This window comes from Sinocyclocheilus grahami, unplaced genomic scaffold, assembly GCF_001515645.1.
Source record: "Sinocyclocheilus grahami isolate Dianchi unplaced genomic scaffold, SAMN03320097.WGS_v1.1 scaffold726.1, whole genome shotgun sequence".
Taxonomy (NCBI): domain Eukaryota; kingdom Metazoa; phylum Chordata; class Actinopteri; order Cypriniformes; family Cyprinidae; genus Sinocyclocheilus; species Sinocyclocheilus grahami.
The window spans coordinates 134,707-154,619 of NW_015505905.1; the positions used below are offsets into that span (position 1 = coordinate 134,707).

Sequence of the window (19,913 nt, forward strand, 5' to 3'; positions counted from 1 at the left end):
ACAACTGAGCTTAAAAAAAAAAAAAAGGTATCCGAAAGCTGCGTTTGTTGTTCAGCTTGTGTGTACATACAGTATATGTTTTTGAACAACTGATTTAATTTTTAGCAAGAAATTATTTTTTGTAAAGTAAGTATTTGCTTAATTAATGTTTATTCAATAAATCACATGTAAATCATGTAAACTGTTCGTTTTTGAAAGGTTAATTAAGTATTTTTCGCCAAATTAAAGTTTTTTTGCTGGTTTGAAATAAGGTATTAAAAAAAAGCTTTGTTCAAAAGCTGAAAAATCTCTGCAGCATATGGAGGTAAGAAGCCAACAATGCATGTCTGAATCTATCGATCATGACGCATCCTGTCTACTGAGATACCTACATCTGATCAATTTTTGAAGCCAGCATAAATGTATACTTCCCTGCCTATGATCTCACTATCCTGTGCATTCAATTCTATGACAACTGAGCTTAAAAAAAAAAAAAAGGTATCCGAAAGCTGCGTTTGTTGTTCAGCTTGTGTGTACATACAGTATATGTTTTTGAACAACTGATTTAATTTTTAGCAAGAAATTATTTTTTGTAAAGTAAGTATTTGCTTAATTAATGCAAACAATCTCTCTATTTTTGTTGTAGATCGTTACACACTTAAAAAGGTGATTGAACTGACTTCACTTAAAAGGGCTTTGTTTCAAATCTCTTCCTGACAAATTTGCTGATCTCAGGTGACCTCAGTTGATGGTTTACTACTGTGCTGTACTTTAGCCATGAAGGTTATATACAGTACATTCTGTGACTTCTGATGATTAAACCACAAATTGCTATGAAGGGTTTTAGGAAAATGAGTATAAGCCACGGTAAAGGTCACATATCTTAAAGCCATGGAAAATAAAAGGAGACTTTAGCAACATGTTCGTTTTGAACTTTTTTCTTTCTTTCTTTGAACTGAAAGGAAAATCACAATACCTGATAGTTCCTGAGCTCAGCGATTTTCTCATGTTGCACGGAAGAGTCGTTCCAGATGAGATTGGCCATCTCATCATCATCTCTGGCTTTATGAAAGATCATCTCCTCAATGACAATACGAACTGCAAATAAATCAAATTAGTTTCCTTTAATATGCATTGACAATACTGGATCATATTTTTATTTCCATGATTGAATGGACACAAACAACTGACTCCATTAGTAGAATTTAACAATAGAAATCCTCATTCGTTTCTTGAAATAAAAAAACTCATGCTTTAACAATAATTATGTTTGACTTATGCTTTTGCTTCAACCCAAATGTTTTAAGAAAATTATGTCTGCATGACATTATCTTTCCAAGAAACATTACCCAGTTGTAGCAACTGGTAATGTTATGATCATGATTTTTTCATAAACATCAGAATTACTGGATAAAACTAAATTGGTGTGGCTTACACTGAAATCCAGTTAAACCAAAGCTTAAAAACATCCCATGCCTGTTAAATAATTATATGATTGTTAATTAAGAGAATTACTCTAAAGCATTACACTTACACTAAATTCAAATATGGGAGGGTTTCAAAATCTTACTCAATTAGAAGTATCCCAAACACGTACACGTAAAAAAAAAAAAAAGAAGAAGAAGAAAGAAAAGTGTCCAATTTAATTGTATTTTTCTACTATTTCTTTGGAATACTAAGTATTTATATGTAAAAAGTAAACTTTCTTTCTTAGCTTTTTTCAAAAATAAAATAGGTTTGCCGTACAAATTGTTAATCCCTGAAAGAAAACCGTTTTTAGGGGCTGTTTACACAGCCTGTTTACATCTTTGCATTATGGGGAACAATATATATATATTTTTGTCTTGTTTCTAGTCAAAATATCAAAAAATTCTTAAATCAAGATACTTTTACTAGATAAGCCAATTGACTTAAGATATTTAGTCTTGTTTCCAGGGGGGGAATCTAAATTAAGTGCATTTTGCTTAAAACAAGTAAAAATAAACATCCAAGGAACCAGGAACACACACGTAGCGGGGAAAGACAAACATTCAATACCAGACGAAGAACTCAGAACAGGAAACACTTTAAATACACATGACATGACGAGGGGATGATGAGAAACACCTGAGAGCAATAAACATAATTGCACATGAGGAAAAACTGGGTCATGGAGCACGTGGGGAAGGAAAAACACACAGAATGAGTCCAGGGGCGTGACATATCGCCCCCCTCCCGGAAAGCGCATCCTCGCGCTGTAGAACAATGGGGGGGGGGGGCACGGGTGGGAACTTGGGAGGAGGCTCGGGAGGAGGACGGACACCCGGGAGGGGGCCGGCAGACAGAGTCCACGGAGGTGAGGATGGAGGGAGGAGCCAGGGAGGCGACAGGAAGGACTTGGAGCAGGAGGGGCCAAGCAGGACCCAAGCCACAGCCATGATGGCGGCCTATGGTGGAGCCGACGGAGGGAGGAGCCATGGAGGAGGAATGGCCGCTGACTCCAGGGGGCCGACCAACGGCGGCAAAGCAGGTGGCGGAGGAGCCCGAGGTGGAGACGGAGAGCCAGGGTTGGGAGGGTTACTTTTAAAATGTATTCCGTTACAGTTACAAATTACTTCATTAAAAAAGTACTCAGTAAAGTAATCCAAGTACCACAAAATAAAGGTAATGTAATTTGATTACGTCAAGTTACATATGTAAATTAGTCATAAGTAATAGTAAGTAAGTAATAGTTAAGCCTGCATTTCAGCCTGGGCCCCAACTTTTTTACGCCAGTAGGGCCAGGCTTCGGGCCAATTTTCATGTCATAGTTCAGATGCGGGCCGGGCCTCGGGACTGTTTTAGGCTTCTCCTTATTTTTATATTTTAGACATCAATCAATTAGTGATGAAAAAAAATTGCTGGTGGAAACAACACGAGACCGTACTACTGTGACTGTCAAGAGCAGCTCGACGGTGTTTAGTGTCCCGCAGCAGTAGCAGAGCGAGTGTGCCGTCAGTGCAGCTGAAGAGATCTGCGTTCAAATGCACGCAATAGGCTAAAGCTTGCCGCAAAGCCCCAGCAAAAGTAATTACCATGAATGTGTCAGAGGAAAATAGTAAGGAGATATTTTAATTATTTACTAATAAACTAGTGTTTTCTGAGTTCTGTTGCAAGGATGAAGTTGCCGATCCTGACTCACCATCTCCTCATTAGACCCGCCTTTAGAGAGAAGTGCATCTTTACGGATTATGATTATAATGAAAGAGTTTTTGTTTTCGATTTGTTTTATTTCGTTAAGTAGTAATTTAAAGTTTTCTATAGATATATTTATCATGTCTGTGAGGCATTTATTCGCTGAGTTTCAGTTAATTTTTGTGAAGCGCTCCTGTTGAAGACGAGACGGCAGAAAGTGCATCATGTTTGTTTTCTTTATTTTATAAAAGCACAACGTTTTGTTGATATTGTGAGTGCACACAAATAAAAGTAGACCCTATACAGTTTTGAATTATGTATTGATATATAGTGATCGCGCTGGCGCCTCCATGTCCTGCAAAGCGCGCTTTAACTTGCACTCTCGGCACATTTATCTAGGTTTAACGTTGTTATATGCTTGAACTGTTTTATATCTACAGATTTTATTTTAGGCAAGTCGTGATGATTTGAGAAAGCTAAATTGATCAAACATAGGCTCACTATCTGCCGCTGGACGCTTGGTCGTTACTTTAAAAAACAAAAATTTGTAACGAACAAAAAATGCTCCAAACGTTTTTTCTAAATTTACTTAATAAAATAAATAAACGAAATATAATCACTTTGCCATTACATACAAAACTTAACTATTTTAATAGCTGAAACAGTAGTATAAGCTGTTTTGGGAGAAGGGAAAAAAAAGACAATTCTGTAATTCTGATAAGCTGTCGGACAAGGACTGGGCTAGGGACTATATTTGAGGCCCGTACAGGGCTCTACCAGGTACTATGATGAAGCAGCGCTAAATATATAGCGTTATGTCAAAATCACATTTATTTAATTTTAAATTAAACAAATGTAATTCTGATAGTATTCCCACTTTTTACAAAATGTAACTGCAATCTGAATACTTTGTTTTTTATGTAACTGTAAAGGATTACAGTTACTACATTTTTGTATCCTGATTACGTAACGCCGTTACATGCATTCCGTTACTCCCCAACCCTGCGGAGAGCCGATGAGCCAGGGCGATGGGAAGGATCCGAAAGGCCATGGCGGAGCAGATGGCACCGCCGACTGATGCGGAGGCATGGATGCGAAAGACCACGGTGGAGCCAGAGCGACAGAGGACTGAGGAGGAGCCAAAATGATGGAGCCGACGGGTCCACGGGCCGAGGCGGAGTCCGGAGCTTAGAGGCTGGACGCGCAGTCAAGGGATATTACAGCCCCGGCGATGCTGGAGGATGGCAGTCCTGTGGAGCTCGCACCGTGCTGATGGTGGGCTGATGGCGAGCAGAGGGGCTGCCAGACGACAGCATTGGAGGAGGCATGAGCGGGTGGGTGGGCGGTTATTTGTGAGCCTCCGGGCTTGACTTGGGACCAGGAGCCCTCTCAGGGCTGGACGTGGGAACAGGAGCCTTCTCTGGGCTAGACATGGGAACAGGACATTTCACTGGGCTAGACATGGGAACAGAAACTTTCTCTGGGCTAAACTCGGGGGCTGGAGCCCTCTCTGGGCTAAACTTGGGGATGGAACTTTCTCGGGGCTAAACATAGGGACAGAAACTTTCTCTGGGCTAAACTCGGGGACTGGAGCCCTCTCTGGGCTAAACTCTGGGACTGGAACCCTCTCTGGGCTAAACTCGGGGACTGGAGCCCTCTCAGGGCTTTGTTAGCACTTTATGTGTAGTAATTGAGTGTATTAGCCGCACATGGGCTAGGTTGCTCAGTAAATGAGAGAATGCTTAAATAATCAGACAGACAAAATGTTGAGGTTTAAATTCATATATTTAAGACATATATGAAATGCATTGAATATATTGGTCTTCTTTTTCAAGAGAGAATGCAGTTCCATTGAGTCTCTGGATAAATAATTGTATGTGCTCTGTATGAATCAGCAAATTTTACATAAATAATAGAATGTTTTTCCTACCAATCTCATATTTTGTTCCAGCAACATTGGCTGTGATGAAACCCTTCTTCTTCTTCTTGGTGTGGACCTTCCTTTTTACTCCATTCTGATTAGACAGTGTTGGTGGCATGTTCATGGGGGACGTTCCTTGATCGTCTGTGGAATATTTAGCAACTGACCATTTACTAAGGTTATTGTCAACGTTGTGGTCACACTTTATTTTAAGGTCCAATTCCCGCTATTAACAAATCATTAATTATGACTTTTGCCTCAATAAACTTTAGGCATTGGGTAGGATTAGGGATGTAGAATACGGTCATGCAGAATATGTGCTTTATAAGTACTAATAAACAGTCAATATATTAATAATAGGCATGCTAATAAGCAGCTAATTAATAGTGAGAATTGGTCCCTATACTAAAGTGTTACCACTGTTTTTAATATATTTTACACTTTATTTAGTATTAAAGTGCCCCTATTATGGGTTATGAAAAGTTCATATTTTGGTCTTGGGAGTCCCTAACAACAGGTTGACATGCATGTAAGGTAAAAAAACACTTTCATTGTCTTATAATATGCATTTATTTTTCCCTTACTTCCTCAAAGACTCCCAAACGACTCGCTCAATGGTTCATTTTTCCAAACCCTTCCTTTGTGTGATGTTAATCTGCAGTGATTGGTCCGACTGGTCTCATTTTCATTTCCTCATGCCTGATAAAGCAGCATTTGTGAGTGCTGCTTTGTGTACAGCGTTACCGGGGAAACCGCTATTTTACTGCTCCAAAAGCGGCACCTAGTGGCAAAGAATGAATTTGCATTTTCATTCAGACCAACGCGAAAATCGACTGATGTGCTGCATCCCAATTCGTATACTATCCTTCCTAAATAGTATTCGAAAATATAATTAGTATGTCCCAAATCATAGTATGTTGAAAAAGTATGACAAAGATTCCTGGATGGTCTATTACTTGAGACTAAAATTCGAAGTGCAGATCGATGCACACTCTAATGGCTAATATTGCCCACCACAACACATTGCGCGGTGGACGAGGATTCGATTAGAACTACAAACATGCATAAAAAGTGTTTAAAAACTACAAACATGGCTGATATGCGAGACCGACAGACAGGCAGAGAAAGGGGTTTGAGTGAAGAATAATCAATGTCTAACCTGATTAAAAATATTTATTTAATGTTATGTGCATTATATTTCATCTGCAGCAACATTGGGTGTTTCTCAAACGGAAGGCTGCATCCTCCGAAGGCTGCATATCTCAGCTGCCACGTCATCAAACGTTGCTGAAGGCCATCTCAATCAGAAGGATCCTTGGAAGGCAGCCTTCGTTTCGCGTCCTTCATTCAGCTGAATTTGAAGGATGCATGGGATGTATCCTCCGCAACCTTCAATCACCCACAATCTTTTGTACCCATTCCATTTCTTGAAAATAAACTGACGAAAAATGCCTCTTCATTTCTCTCCAATACGGTAGAAAATTTAATTAAACAAAATTTTGTTAACTGTGACAAGATGATTACAGTTCAGTTTAAACAATGACAGAATGCATGTAACTAAGCAGCAGAGCGTCCAGTAAAAACGCAGTTATGACTAAGTAGTATGTCCCAAAGCTTGCCTACTATTCTGCTACATACTCAAAAGTATGAACTTTTTCTCCACAAAAAGAGTATATACTTTTAGGGCATAGTATAAGTAGGCGAATTGGGACGCAGCAATGGTCAAGTTTTCCCAGGTCTGCATGCGCAACATGTGGGCAGGCAATATGCTAATGTTTATGTTGACGTCAACATGAAACGGCTTGGGATTCGTTTTAAAAATGACTTGTTTCAATGATTCAGAGTCGACTCTTTCTTTTGAGAGACAATAACTTTATACACTGTGCACTTTCAGATTTAAAACTGCAGGATGTTTTCATTCACTTAGAGTTGTGTTACACACTGCATGTCAAAAATCCATAATAGGGGCACTTTAAGAAACACCCTTCAACACCTACTAGAATGTCTACTTCAACAAAGAGGGTGGGCATTAGGCATAAGAATGTTTCGCCAACACAGACATTCCAGAGACACAAAGATAACAAGCTCTATTCTCAGCTCACTCAGGGTACAGCTGTGCTTACCTGCAGTCATGAATGGACAGCGAATATTCGACTATTTGTGAACAATATGAACTATTTGTGCCTAGTGGGCATATAGAGTGGGCTCTGGTTTTCTGGATGGACTTTTGGGGGTCACTGTTGTCAAACTGTTTTATCAAACTTACCTCCATCATTGGGGGGTGAGGGCATATCTCAAACAGCTGACCTCTCACTACCCAGCCTCAGACACTTATGAGGCACGGTTTGGCACCAGTCTACTTCCTCCTCGCTGTCTTTGTGGCAACAGTTTTAGGAGGTGGCACTATCATCTGTCCACTTAGATCACGTGGCAGAGGACGGGGTGAAGGTCTGTTGTAGACCGTATACCCTGAAGGAAAGAGGTCAGGGCTTCTCCACAGAACCACAGATGGGCAGATAGACAAAGTGTCTGAGGAAGAGAGAAAGAGAAACAGCAAGATTGGTAATGTCAGACAAAGAAGAAGCGCTGGAGGGAACTGCACAGTCTGGCCAAACGGTTGTTGTGTCACTCAAACCTATCAGCGCCGCTGACAGCAGGTTTCACCTCACTGATCAGCTCTTACTGCCTGACGGGGGCTTCGGCAGATGAGGGTCTGTCTGCTGCTTGTCAAGCAAACGCAACATTAGCGCCACTGCATCATCAGTCTGTGAGATTTCTCCATGTTTAACATTCTAATGTTCGCTTTACATGTCTGTAATCTGTCACGCAGCAAAGCACACGTCTAACAGCTAGTGTTCTATGATATACCAATACTAAAGCTATTGATACCTTGCTGGTAAAAATGGTATATTTCCTCATTTTATTACTACCGACACTTTAAGAAAGAAACCATTTTAATAAGAGTTGTGTTGTCTGAGTGATAAAGAAATATGCGCTAGTTACATTCAACAAAATTTCCAAAACCAGCACATTTCACATTAAAGCACTGTATCGTTTTTGCCAAAATGCATGTGATCTATGACGTCCGAAGCTATGTATTAGAAGCTAAGTATCTGGTTCAAAAGGAGCGAGTCCCAAATGAACTTTGCATATGAAATATAGTTATAGGCACAGTTAAAATAGACAGAATAGATTAGATAAAGTCATTTTATTACTTTATGTTTTCAGTTTGTGTACTGTAATCACTACTGTAATCACTTTCAATTTGTGAAAATCACTATTCTTTCAAATAAAATAAAATGAAGAATCAGTTGAAGTACTCGCTCTGTCCCAAGCACACATATTTATTATCAATAATTGTATTATTATTTTTTTATTTTTTTTATAAAATGTTCAAATAGCAGGGCAGCAATACGCTGGTCAATGGGGAGATTTTAGGGTTTTTTAATTAAATAAAACTAAGAACTAAAAGTTTTATTTTGGGTCTTCTATTGTTGAATTACTTTTCCTGTTGTATTAGGTTTTTGCTGTTGTATAAGTTCAGTATTTGTCAGGTATTTTATCGAAGTCATAATTTTTGGAAATTGTGACACCACCACAAACAGCATAACAGGTTCTCCAAAAACGAATGCAGAACTAACATCACACCCAACAACAAAGCAGTATTTTCTTTTGACAGAAGGATGACAAATGATAACTAAGGCTGGTTGATATACTTATTATTCATCACATATTTATGATGGATTTGCTGTAAACAAGTTAGTTAGATTCACTTCCATGAATCAGTTCAAATTCAATCATTCTTTTGATCACTCAAAAATATCCACGTTGTGTAGCCTAACAAAATAGTTTAGTAAATATGTATGTGGGTAAAGTAGCCTATATATTCAGTGTTGTGTTAAAAAAATGAAAATTAATAAATAAAATTAAAAACAATGTTTAACTATTTCTTAATGCAATGTCTTTTAAAAATCTTTTTTCTTTTTCTTTTTTTTTTTGTCAAAAGCAGCGGTTCTTAATCCTGGTCCTCGCGTCCCCCCTCTCTGCACATTATGTAAGTCTCTCTTATCAATTCAGAGGTTTGTATCATTCAACATAAGTGCCCTGCGAAGTGGACATCACAGGATATTCCACCACGAAAGGAGCATATATGTTCAATTCAAAGGGCATTAAAGTGTGCGAAACGTGACTACTATGCAAATCCTATGATTACAGTTAAATAACCCTTCACACTTTTGTAGTGCATTTTGTTTGTGTGTGAAGACACTGCAGGTAGTGGCGTAGCAGCAACCTGCTACAAATATCTCTCGTAACTTAACTTAAATGACAATAAATGAACATTCATTCTAATATACAACCTTGCAAGTGGTTTCTTCACATATCAGGATATCTTAAAATATCCCAAAATATGTTAAAGGGGTCATATGATGTTGCTAAAAAGAACATTATTTTGTGTATTTGGTGTAATGAAATGTGTTTATGCGGTTTAAGGTTCAAAAAACACATTATTTTCCACATACTGTACATTATTGTTTCTCCTCTATGCTCCGCCTTTCTGAAACGCGTCGATTTTTACTAAGCTCATCGGTCTGAAAAGCAAGGTGTGCTCTGATTGGCCAGCTATCCAGATCGTTGTGATTGGCCGAATTCCTCAAGTGTGTGACGGAAATGTTACGTCCCTTACCATATTGTGATGCCTGTGGCCGGCAACCACATGTGACGACCCCGGGCTGGACTCCGCTTCGTCCACGGTGAAAGCAGATCCGGCGATCAACAGCGCGAAGTTTAAGTATTTCCTCAGCGACCAGCACGGATCAGCTCCAGGCATGACGAAGCGGATATCGTCCTCTTTTGGAAGGCCAAACAAAATAGTTTAGCTTTCACAACGAAGCACACAGCGCCTTCACGGCATGGCGGCGGCAACAACAATACTACAGCAAGAATAAAAGTTACGCCTTCTTTCTTTGCGTGAATATTTGGGCGGCGTTATGCAAATCTTCCCACATAGTGACTGCATCATCAGTCTGTGAGATTTCTCCATGTTTAACATTCTAATGTTCGCTTTACATGTCTGTAATCTGTCACGCAGCAAAGCACACGTCTAACAGCTAGTGTTCTATGATATACCAATACTAAAGCTATTGATACCTTGCTGGTAAAAATGGTATATTTCCTCATTTTATTACTACCGACACTTTAAGAAAGAAACCATTTTAATAAGAGTTGTGTTGTCTGAGTGATAAAGAAATATGCGCTAGTTACATTCAACAAAATTTCCAAAACCAGCACATTTCACATTAAAGCACTGTATCGTTTTTGCCAAAATGCATGTGATCTATGACGTCCGAAGCTATGTATTAGAAGCTAAGTATCTGGTTCAAAAGGAGCGAGTCCCAAATGAACTTTGCATATGAAATATAGTTATAGGCACAGTTAAAATAGACAGAATAGATTAGATAAAGTCATTTTATTACTTTATGTTTTCAGTTTGTGTACTGTAATCACTACTGTAATCACTTTCAATTTGTGAAAATCACTATTCTTTCAAATAAAATAAAATGAAGAATCAGTTGAAGTACTCGCTCTGTCCCAAGCACACATATTTATTATCAATAATTGTATTATTATTTTTTTATTTTTTTTATAAAATGTTCAAATAGCAGGGCAGCAATACGCTGGTCAATGGGGAGATTTTAGGGTTTTTTAATTAAATAAAACTAAGAACTAAAAGTTTTATTTTGGGTCTTCTATTGTTGAATTACTTTTCCTGTTGTATTAGGTTTTTGCTGTTGTATAAGTTCAGTATTTGTCAGGTATTTTATCGAAGTCATAATTTTTGGAAATTGTGACACCACCACAAACAGCATAACAGGTTCTCCAAAAACGAATGCAGAACTAACATCACACCCAACAACAAAGCAGTATTTTCTTTTGACAGAAGGATGACAAATGATAACTAAGGCTGGTTGATATACTTATTATTCATCACATATTTATGATGGATTTGCTGCAAACAAGTTAGTTAGATTCACTTCCATGAATCAGTTCAAAATTCAATCATTCTTTTGATCACTCAAAAATATCCACGTTGTGTAGCCTAACAAAATAGTTTAGTAAATATGTATGTGGGTAAAGTAGCCTATATATTCAGTGTTGTGTTAAAAAAATGAAAATTAATAAATAAAATTAAAAACAATGTTTAACTATTTCTTAATGCAATGTCTTTTAAAAATCTTTTTTCTTTTTCTTTTTTTTTTTGTCAAAAGCAGCGGTTCTTAATCCTGGTCCTCGCGTCCCCCCTCTCTGCACATTATGTAAGTCTCTCTTATCAATTCAGAGGTTTGTATCATTCAACATAAGTGCCCTGCGAAGTGGACATCACAGGATATTCCACCACGAAAGGAGCATATATGTTCAATTCAAAGGGCATTAAAGTGTGCGAAACGTGACTACTATGCAAATCCTATGATTACAGTTAAATAACCCTTCACACTTTTGTAGTGCATTTTGTTTGTGTGTGAAGACACTGCAGGTAGTGGCGTAGCAGCAACCTGCTACAAATATCTCTCGTAACTTAACTTAAATGACAATAAATGAACATTCATTCTAATATACAACCTTGCAAGTGGTTTCTTCACATATCAGGATATCTTAAAATATCCCAAAATATGTTAAAGGGGTCATATGATGTTGCTAAAAAGAACATTATTTTGTGTATTTGGTGTAATGAAATGTGTTTATGCGGTTTAAGGTTCAAAAAACACATTATTTTCCACATACTGTACATTATTGTTTCTCCTCTATGCTCCGCCTTTCTGAAACGTGTCGATTTTTACTAAGCTCATCGGTCTGAAAAGCAAGGTGTGCTCTGATTGGCCAGCTATCCAGATCGTTGTGATTGGCCGAATTCCTCAAGTGTGTGACGGAAATGTTACGTCCCTTACCATATTGTGATGCCTGTGGCCGGCAACCACATGTGACGACCCCGGGCTGGACTCCGCTTCGTCCACGGTGAAAGCAGATCCGGCGATCAACAGCGCGAAGTTTAAGTATTTCCTCAGCGACCAGCACGGATCAGCTCTAGGCATGACGAAGCACATATACTTTTGGAAGACCAAACAAAGTAGTTTCGCTTTCACAACGAAGCACACAGCGCCTTCACGGCATGGCGGCGGCAACAACAATACTACAGCAAGAATAAAAGTTACGCCTTCTTTCTTTGCGTGAATATTTGGGCGGCGTTATGCAAATCTTCCCACATAGTGACGTAGACATGTGGGGGCGTGTTGGAACGAGCCATTTTAGGTAGGCGTGGTTGACTCTTAACTTTTATAAAGAATATCTCTTTGGATTTGAGACTTTAGTCTTTGCAAGTATCTTCTTTATGCACCAAGAGCTTGTAACACTCCAAAGAAAAAGGAAAAATTGAAATCGCATCATATGACCCCTTTCAAGAAATTATTTACAGTACCTTTTTACACAACGAGAGGGTATACAGATTAAAAAATATTCAAAAATAATATGTAAACATCTTTAAAATGTGTATGTGCTCTTGTGCTAATTGCGATGTGACTTTGGGTAAAAACATACCATGTGGATACATGTACATGAAATGCTCTGGTGCACAGTACATGAAAAGATTTTTATTCTGTTTGTGGGAAAGAATAATTTTACTTTATTTAGCTTTCTTTGTCAAGGTTTTGTTGTTTTTTTTAATATAATTTTTTTTATTAAATGTTCCTGATTTTAATTAAATGTTCAGCTATTTTCAGTGTTACTTTATGGCAACCCAGATGGCAAAATATAATACAACGCTGACTTCTGGTGGTGTGTTTGTAAAGTGCATTGCACATACTGATTCCACACAAATGGACATATAAAAGACACATAAACAGATCACAAACAAGGAACAAAACAAAATGGTTGATTAATAGATTCCAACTATAAATAATTGTATTACAAGTGTCTCATATGCATCTCCCGTGACCACTTGTGAATGGATTTTGAGAAGAGGGTCTCTGATTTTGTGACTACAAACATCACACATAGTAGTAAAGTGCTTTGCTGTAGTTGTTCATTCAAACACACAAGATATGCTTCCAAATTGTAATATCTCTGCAAACATGCCATTTAAATGTTTTATTCTGTATAAAGTAAACTTCAAGATCTGAGTCACAGCTAGATTGGTGTGGTCCTCTGATGTTGTCCTGGACATGATCAAATCACAAAGCATTTTGATCCCATTTACACCTACATTGATTTACAACAGCTTCAAACGCGACTCATCCAGTCATTTTTAGAATGTAATATTGCTTTGAGTCTTTTATTTTAAACTTTATTCTATTCTCTAAAGCTATGTTGTACGTATACCAGGCTTACTATTCATTTATAATTTGAATAATTTCATGTTTTGGTTTGATTCGATGAATTTCCCAAAAACAAAGAAAGTTAGTTATGGAGTTATGGAATGTTTGATTCAGCATCTCTATGAATTTCAAAGCCTAAATCTGATACGATATTAGATGCCATATTCTCATACCTATACATACTGTAGCATCTGATTCATTCTAGTGACAAGTCACAATCGGTTTTTACATCTTTTATAGTAAAACACTGGATTAAATGCTGCTGTTCATTACTATGTTTTCAATTTTGTTAAATTTATTAATTATTAATTATATCATTGGACAGTTATATATGTAAATATAAAGATATTGCCCTCTTAAGTAGCTTCAGTGTAGTTTCAAACTTGACTGTAGCTGTAGTTTTAACCTTAAATTATGGATATCTTGTAGTTTAATAAGCTACAATTTCAAAGTATCTTCCCCATCACTGATCAGACCGATTATTAATGTTTTATTTTAGGGTTCTGATAGTGTTTTTTTTTTTAACTAATTCGTTTGTTGTGACTGGATGCTGCAGACTTTTCTTCAGATTAATAAATCTTAAAAATTGTTTTATCTCTCTAAAGTCCCTTTACTGAAGGGAAAGTAATATGTCCAAGTTCTTCATTTACTTGCTTCAGTGCTTCATTCAGAAAGGTTAAGTCTCTGGGCTCTGACTCACCCTTCAAAAGTTTGGTCTCTACAAAGGGACGACCCATAAACTGCAGAAATACTAAGAAAATCCTGTCACCATTGTGTTGCTGAAATTAGCTCAGTGCAAAACACTGCAATGAAATATTTGCATAAAAAGCATCTGTTTTATCAATACAATTTCCAAATTATGAAATACTAATGCAATTAGAACAGTCGCTAAAAGAGACTTTCAGGCAATTTATGAAGCTACAGTCAATCTGTTACACACAATGACAGGCAGGCGTGTGTTTGATGAATGAGTGCTTGAGTAATCTCCTGCTATCATACATCACCCTGACAGCTCCACCACCCACAATCCACTATTTATTTCCTCCGAGACGTCGCATCACTTCCTGCTAACACCTCTCTCAGCTGTAGAGGGAGTCAGAGAGCACACCCTATTTCTTTTTCTATCTCACATTTGCTTTTGCTTTTCTATTTTAAACCTATCGGTTAGGTTTAAGGTAGGGTTTAGTGTAACGTCTAGGTTACTTGTGTAACCCTCGTTCCCTGAAGGAGGGAACGGAGACGTTACGTCAGTGACTGACGAATTGGGATCTCGCCCGAGAGCCCAATCACCTTCGAGTGTTAACTAAACAAGCCAATGACAGTTGGCGTGCGTGTTTCGCCACGCGCACCCCGCCCCGCAGCGCGGGTATAAAAGGAGAGCGCGTGCAAACGCACATCAGTTTTTCGCTGAGGAGCCGAGACTACGTGCCCCGGCCGTACAGCGGTGGTACAGCAACTGTGGCAACGGAACGTAACGTCTCCGTTCCCTCCTTCAGGGAACGAGGGTTACACAAGTAACCTAGACGTTCCCATTCAGTCAGCCACGTTCAACGTTTCTGAACTGCTGCAATATGTGCAAGATTGCATAATGCTGCTTCACATTCATCTGTTTTAGAGAACATTTTGTTCACTTTAGCACCGCTCAGTGGATATTTCACTTCATAACTTCACAGACAAGACCAGACCAAGAAAAAATTTTCTATGACTAATCAAGACCAGCTCATTCAAGTCCAAGTCCAGGACAAATGCTCCTGAAAATATGGTCTTGGACTAATGATATTACTATCAAACTTAAAATTTTTGCACTCACTAGGACACCGTTTTAAATACTTGGGTCACTTTTTCAAAACTCTTCACAGTTCCCTTTCAGTCGGTCACTCTTGACGTCTCAATTCGTCGGTCATCCGACGTGACGTCTCCGTTCCCTCCTTCAGGGAACGAGGGTTACATACGTAACCGAGACGTTCCCTTTCAGTCGGTCACTCTCGACGTCACGTCGGATGACCGATGAATTGAGATCCCAATTCGTCGGTCATCCGACATGATGTCTCCGTTCCCTCCTTCAGGGAACGAGGGTTACATACGTAACCGAGATGTTATCCTTACCAATTTTCAGCTTTTTCAACATCCGCACAGCAGTTTTGTATGATGTAAGGTTGTGCAGGTGTATCTAACATACTGTGTATTTGATATTATCCCCATTTACAATATTGTTTAAATGTATTTTCTTCTGAAAATGCTGTAAAATAAAAAATGTATTTCATCAATGACTTTTGATGTGCTCTTTTATCATGTTTTACTTGTTTACTTGTTTTGCATGGCTTTTATCAGTTTGTTTTGATAATATAAGTGCAATTGTGAATAATATAGGCAACTATGCAGTTGAGGTCATATTCTTACAGTGAGAATATTGTAAACCCAGTGTACTCAAAGCATGCTTCACATGAAACACTTTAAAGACGATCATAATGAGTTTTATGTGAGTCAGTTGCAGTGTGTGACATTGTGCCGTCTCATAAAAAATGTTATATTTATAAGTAATTGTCCACAGGATTATTGTAACGTAATGAAAACATATTTAAAGGGATAGTTCACAAAAATTTGAAAATTATGTAATTAATTACTCACCCTCGTGTAAACCTTTGTTTATCTTCAGAATGCAAATTAAGATATTTTTGATGAAATCCGAGAGCTTTCTGACCCTCCATAGACAGCAACGCAACTAAAATGTTCCCACCCCCAGAAACGTAGTAAGGAGGACATCTGTAAAATGGTCCATGTGACATCAGTGGTTTAACCATAATTTTATGAAGATACGAGAATACATTTTGTGCACAAAGAAAACAAAAATAGCGACTATATTCAACAATTCTTCTCCGTGCACCATCTGCCGCTATTAATGAGAGTACCACGATGCATGTCTGGTAACATACACTATTTTACCAATGTCCTTACTACGTTTCTGGGCCTGGGAACATTTCAGTTGCATTGCTGTCTATGCAGGGTCAGAAAGGTCTCGGATTTCATCAAAAAATATCTTAATTTGTGTTCCAAAGATGAACAAAGTTCTTACGGGTTTGGAACAACACGAGGGTGAGTAATTAATTACATAATTTTCAAATTTTTGTGAACTATCCCTTTAAATATGTTTTTATTACGTTACAATAATCCTGTGGACAATTACTTATAAATATAAATTTTTTTATGAGACGGCACGCCGGTTTAGAACGACATGAGGGTGAATAATTCATGACAGAATTTTCATTTTTGTATGAACTATCCCTTTAAATGTGCGCTCTTGCACTGGTCTGCAGGTAATCCTCAGTACTCAAGTGGGACAGAGTTACAGTTATGTCTGAACCATTAAACCAAAATGTCATTACAGACTGACTATAACAAACTTGCTTAGCAGGATTCTTTCCAAACTGTGTGGAGTGGAGTGGTGTTATTTTGAATAGAGCGAGGAGTGGATTTTTTAAAAGTTGGAGCGTCGTGGTTTTCTGCCAACGGCCCATTATATAACTGCATATTTAGCAACACGTCACGTTAAACATGTTTAGCTAGCTTGACATTTTACAGATGGATCACTCAAATCAGAAAGAATGTGAAGGTTATGATGACGGCAATGGACATGAGTCTCAAGTTATAGCTCTCACGCAATTTAGTTGTTCCTTCTATACTGAATATTTTCCAGTGAAAGCATGATTTAAACAGGTACAACACGTATTCACACGCAATTGCTCTCTCAATAATGCATTCAAACAAATGAAATCTTATAGTGCTACTTGATCTGTATCCGATTTCAGAAAATCTGTAAGAAATGCAGCGATCTGTAGATAAAATAACTGACAAAAACGTACTGTTATTTTCATCCTTCACAAACAAAATTTGCACTGCAAAAAGCAGCAATAATACCTTTTAATGCTGACAAACATGTGCATGTGGTAGGAAAATAGTTTGCACACTATAGTTCCAATAAGCCACTTTGAAACTACTCTTCTAGTATTTTATTTATTTTTCTTTTAATATGTGTTAAGAACAGAACTTCTGTGATATTTCAAAACATACTTAAATACTTTAGCCGTAAATTTTCGGGGTTTCTGATATCAGTGAGCGAGGAGTGGTATATGGTAATAATATGGTAATTGGTAATTCTGCCTGAAATCAGGGAGGTTACTAATTGATATTAAAGTCATATCCTCTATTTCTCAACACTGTCACTAATGCTAATTCAATTTGGAAAATGTTTAGCTTACTTCAGACTCCACATCTCTGAGTTTACAAGAGGGAATCAATTCGAAAGTTGTTTTTTAAATACTTTTTGAACACTACCAAGCATCGTACGATAACTGCTGCACTTTGTGTATGCATTTCAAATGCGCTTTTATCACTGAAATGCTGGAAACTGTTACAAGAATAATATTATGTCACTGCTCCACTTCAGTGAGTGGGAGCTGTTGAGAAGAAAAAGAAAAAAGGAGACCAAAATCATATAACCTTGTGAAATTATGGTATGCAATACATTTTTTTTATATTTATTATATAATGTAGGGTTTGCACAACTAATCATTCTACTAGTCAAACAAGTGGCCAGGTTAAATATACCTTATGTAAAGGGGTGGTTGATTGCGATTTCACTTTTTTAACGTTAGTTAGTGTGTAATGATGCTGTTTGAGCATAAACAATATCTGCAAAGTTACGAAGCTGAAAGTTTAATGCAAGCGGAAATATCGTCTTTTAAAATTCTGGCAGTTTAATGCCTACAAAAACAGCTGGTAGGGACTACAACAAGTTACTTCCCGGGTTCATGACGTCACAAACCCTGATAAACCCCACCCCCAGGAACACGCTACGAAGGGGGACGAGGCCATGCTGCGCTGCTTTAGAGAAGAGAACGAGAAAACTAGAGGTTCACGTAAAAATCTATTCATATATGATTCGTGATTCTGTCTTCTAACGATTCTAATGGATTCACAAGTTTCAAAATCAATGTTATAAAGCAGCGGTTCTTAATATTGTTCCAATAATACACTTATTTTCACATAGCTATGAGAAGCGTTAAGCATGGACGCGCGTGCAGTTACCGTACTGTATTAAAGCTTTAATCTAGGGCTGGACAATAATTCAATATCAATATGTATCGCGATATAATTTTTTTCAATAACGGTGATATGATTTTTAAACACATTTCCGATATTTCGATATACATTACAAGTGTTTCCCATACATTGATTTATTTGTGGCGTTTGACTTCGTTGTCAGGATAAAACCGTATATTAAAAGCCACATAAGCAGTAGCATTTACAAATAACAGCGCATCTAAAAGTATGAAACAACAACAAACAAAAAACATAGGCCTACCATTAAAAGCCGTGCTTGCACAGGTTCTGCACGATCCTCTGCTTCTCAATCGGGCTCAAACTTATAAGCGATATTAATGACGCCGTTGTTTACAATACAACCGGAGCACATGCCACTGAGGTGAGGGGCGGGACGATTAGAGACTAGAGGTGGTTTAGCCAATCACAACACCCTGGGCTAGCTAACCAATCAGAGCCCATCGCCTGTTTCTGAGGTTCATAAAATCAGGAAATGATCAGCGCGTTTCTCAGAGAAAAGACAGAGCGGTATGGAATAAAGGTAAATTATGTGAAAAATAATGTGTTTTTGTTTTTTTAAACGAAGCATTAACATGTTAGACTGCACCCCATAGACACAATCAAGCCTAGAAAAAAAACAGTGAACCACCCCTTTAATTCTGCTTATTTCCACAGTTTTTTTTTCACTTAAGATAACATGATCATATCATCTATGCTTTTTTAAAAATGGTTCACTCTTTCTCAGAACTAAACTGACCTTTACCCAAATCCCTTAATTGTGTGCCAGACTTCCCCAGGCTTTTCTTCCTCGCAACATCTGATCATAGTTTCATTAAAACTTTTTGCGAATTGCTTACGGTCACAGTACCGTGCTCTCTAAGGAGGCGCACGATGCAGGAGTAATCCAATAAAGTCTTTTATTATAATCCACACAGCAAACACAAGGAATCGAGGCGCTGGGGTGGCACAACCTGTAGACCAAAATAATAACGACAAGGACAGAACAGAAATGGGGAGAATTTATACAAAAATTAGAGCGAGACTAATGACATAATTGAATGAACACAGGTGAACAGAATGACTAATCAGGGCAACTCAGGAAAACACAACTCAGGCCCCATCCACACGGAGTATGTTTAGTATGTTTAGATGTTTAGATGTATATGCATACATTTTGTATCGTATAGGCGTTTCGTCCACACGGATCCGGCGTTTTGGGAGGTTGAAACCAATATTTTTTTAAACCGGGTCCCAGAGTGGATAAATTGAAAACGGCACCCTTGCGTTTTCGTGTGGACAGCGAATCCGTATATTTTCTGAAACGATGACGTCATCAGCCCACGTCTCGCCCCTAGTCAGACACCGCTACGTCACGTAACAGCAACAAAAACATG

General features: G+C 38.0%; 1 protein-coding gene across 1 annotated transcript in view; it reads right to left on the reverse strand.

Annotated features, from left to right (window-relative positions):
* The window catches only part of LOC107560414 (tubulin polyglutamylase TTLL7-like), a 103,365-nt gene that overhangs the window by 75,550 nt on the left and 7,902 nt on the right, over positions 1–19,913 (reverse strand). Inside the window, exons 2-4 of the mRNA XM_016244594.1 lie at positions 7,320–7,582; positions 5,063–5,197; positions 956–1,077 (exon numbers count right to left, since the gene is read on the reverse strand). Of these exons, the coding sequence (XP_016100080.1) occupies positions 956–1,077; positions 5,063–5,197; positions 7,320–7,344 (282 nt within the window). The 5' untranslated portion in view covers positions 7,345–7,582. The remainder of the gene's footprint in view (positions 1–955; positions 1,078–5,062; positions 5,198–7,319; positions 7,583–19,913) is intronic.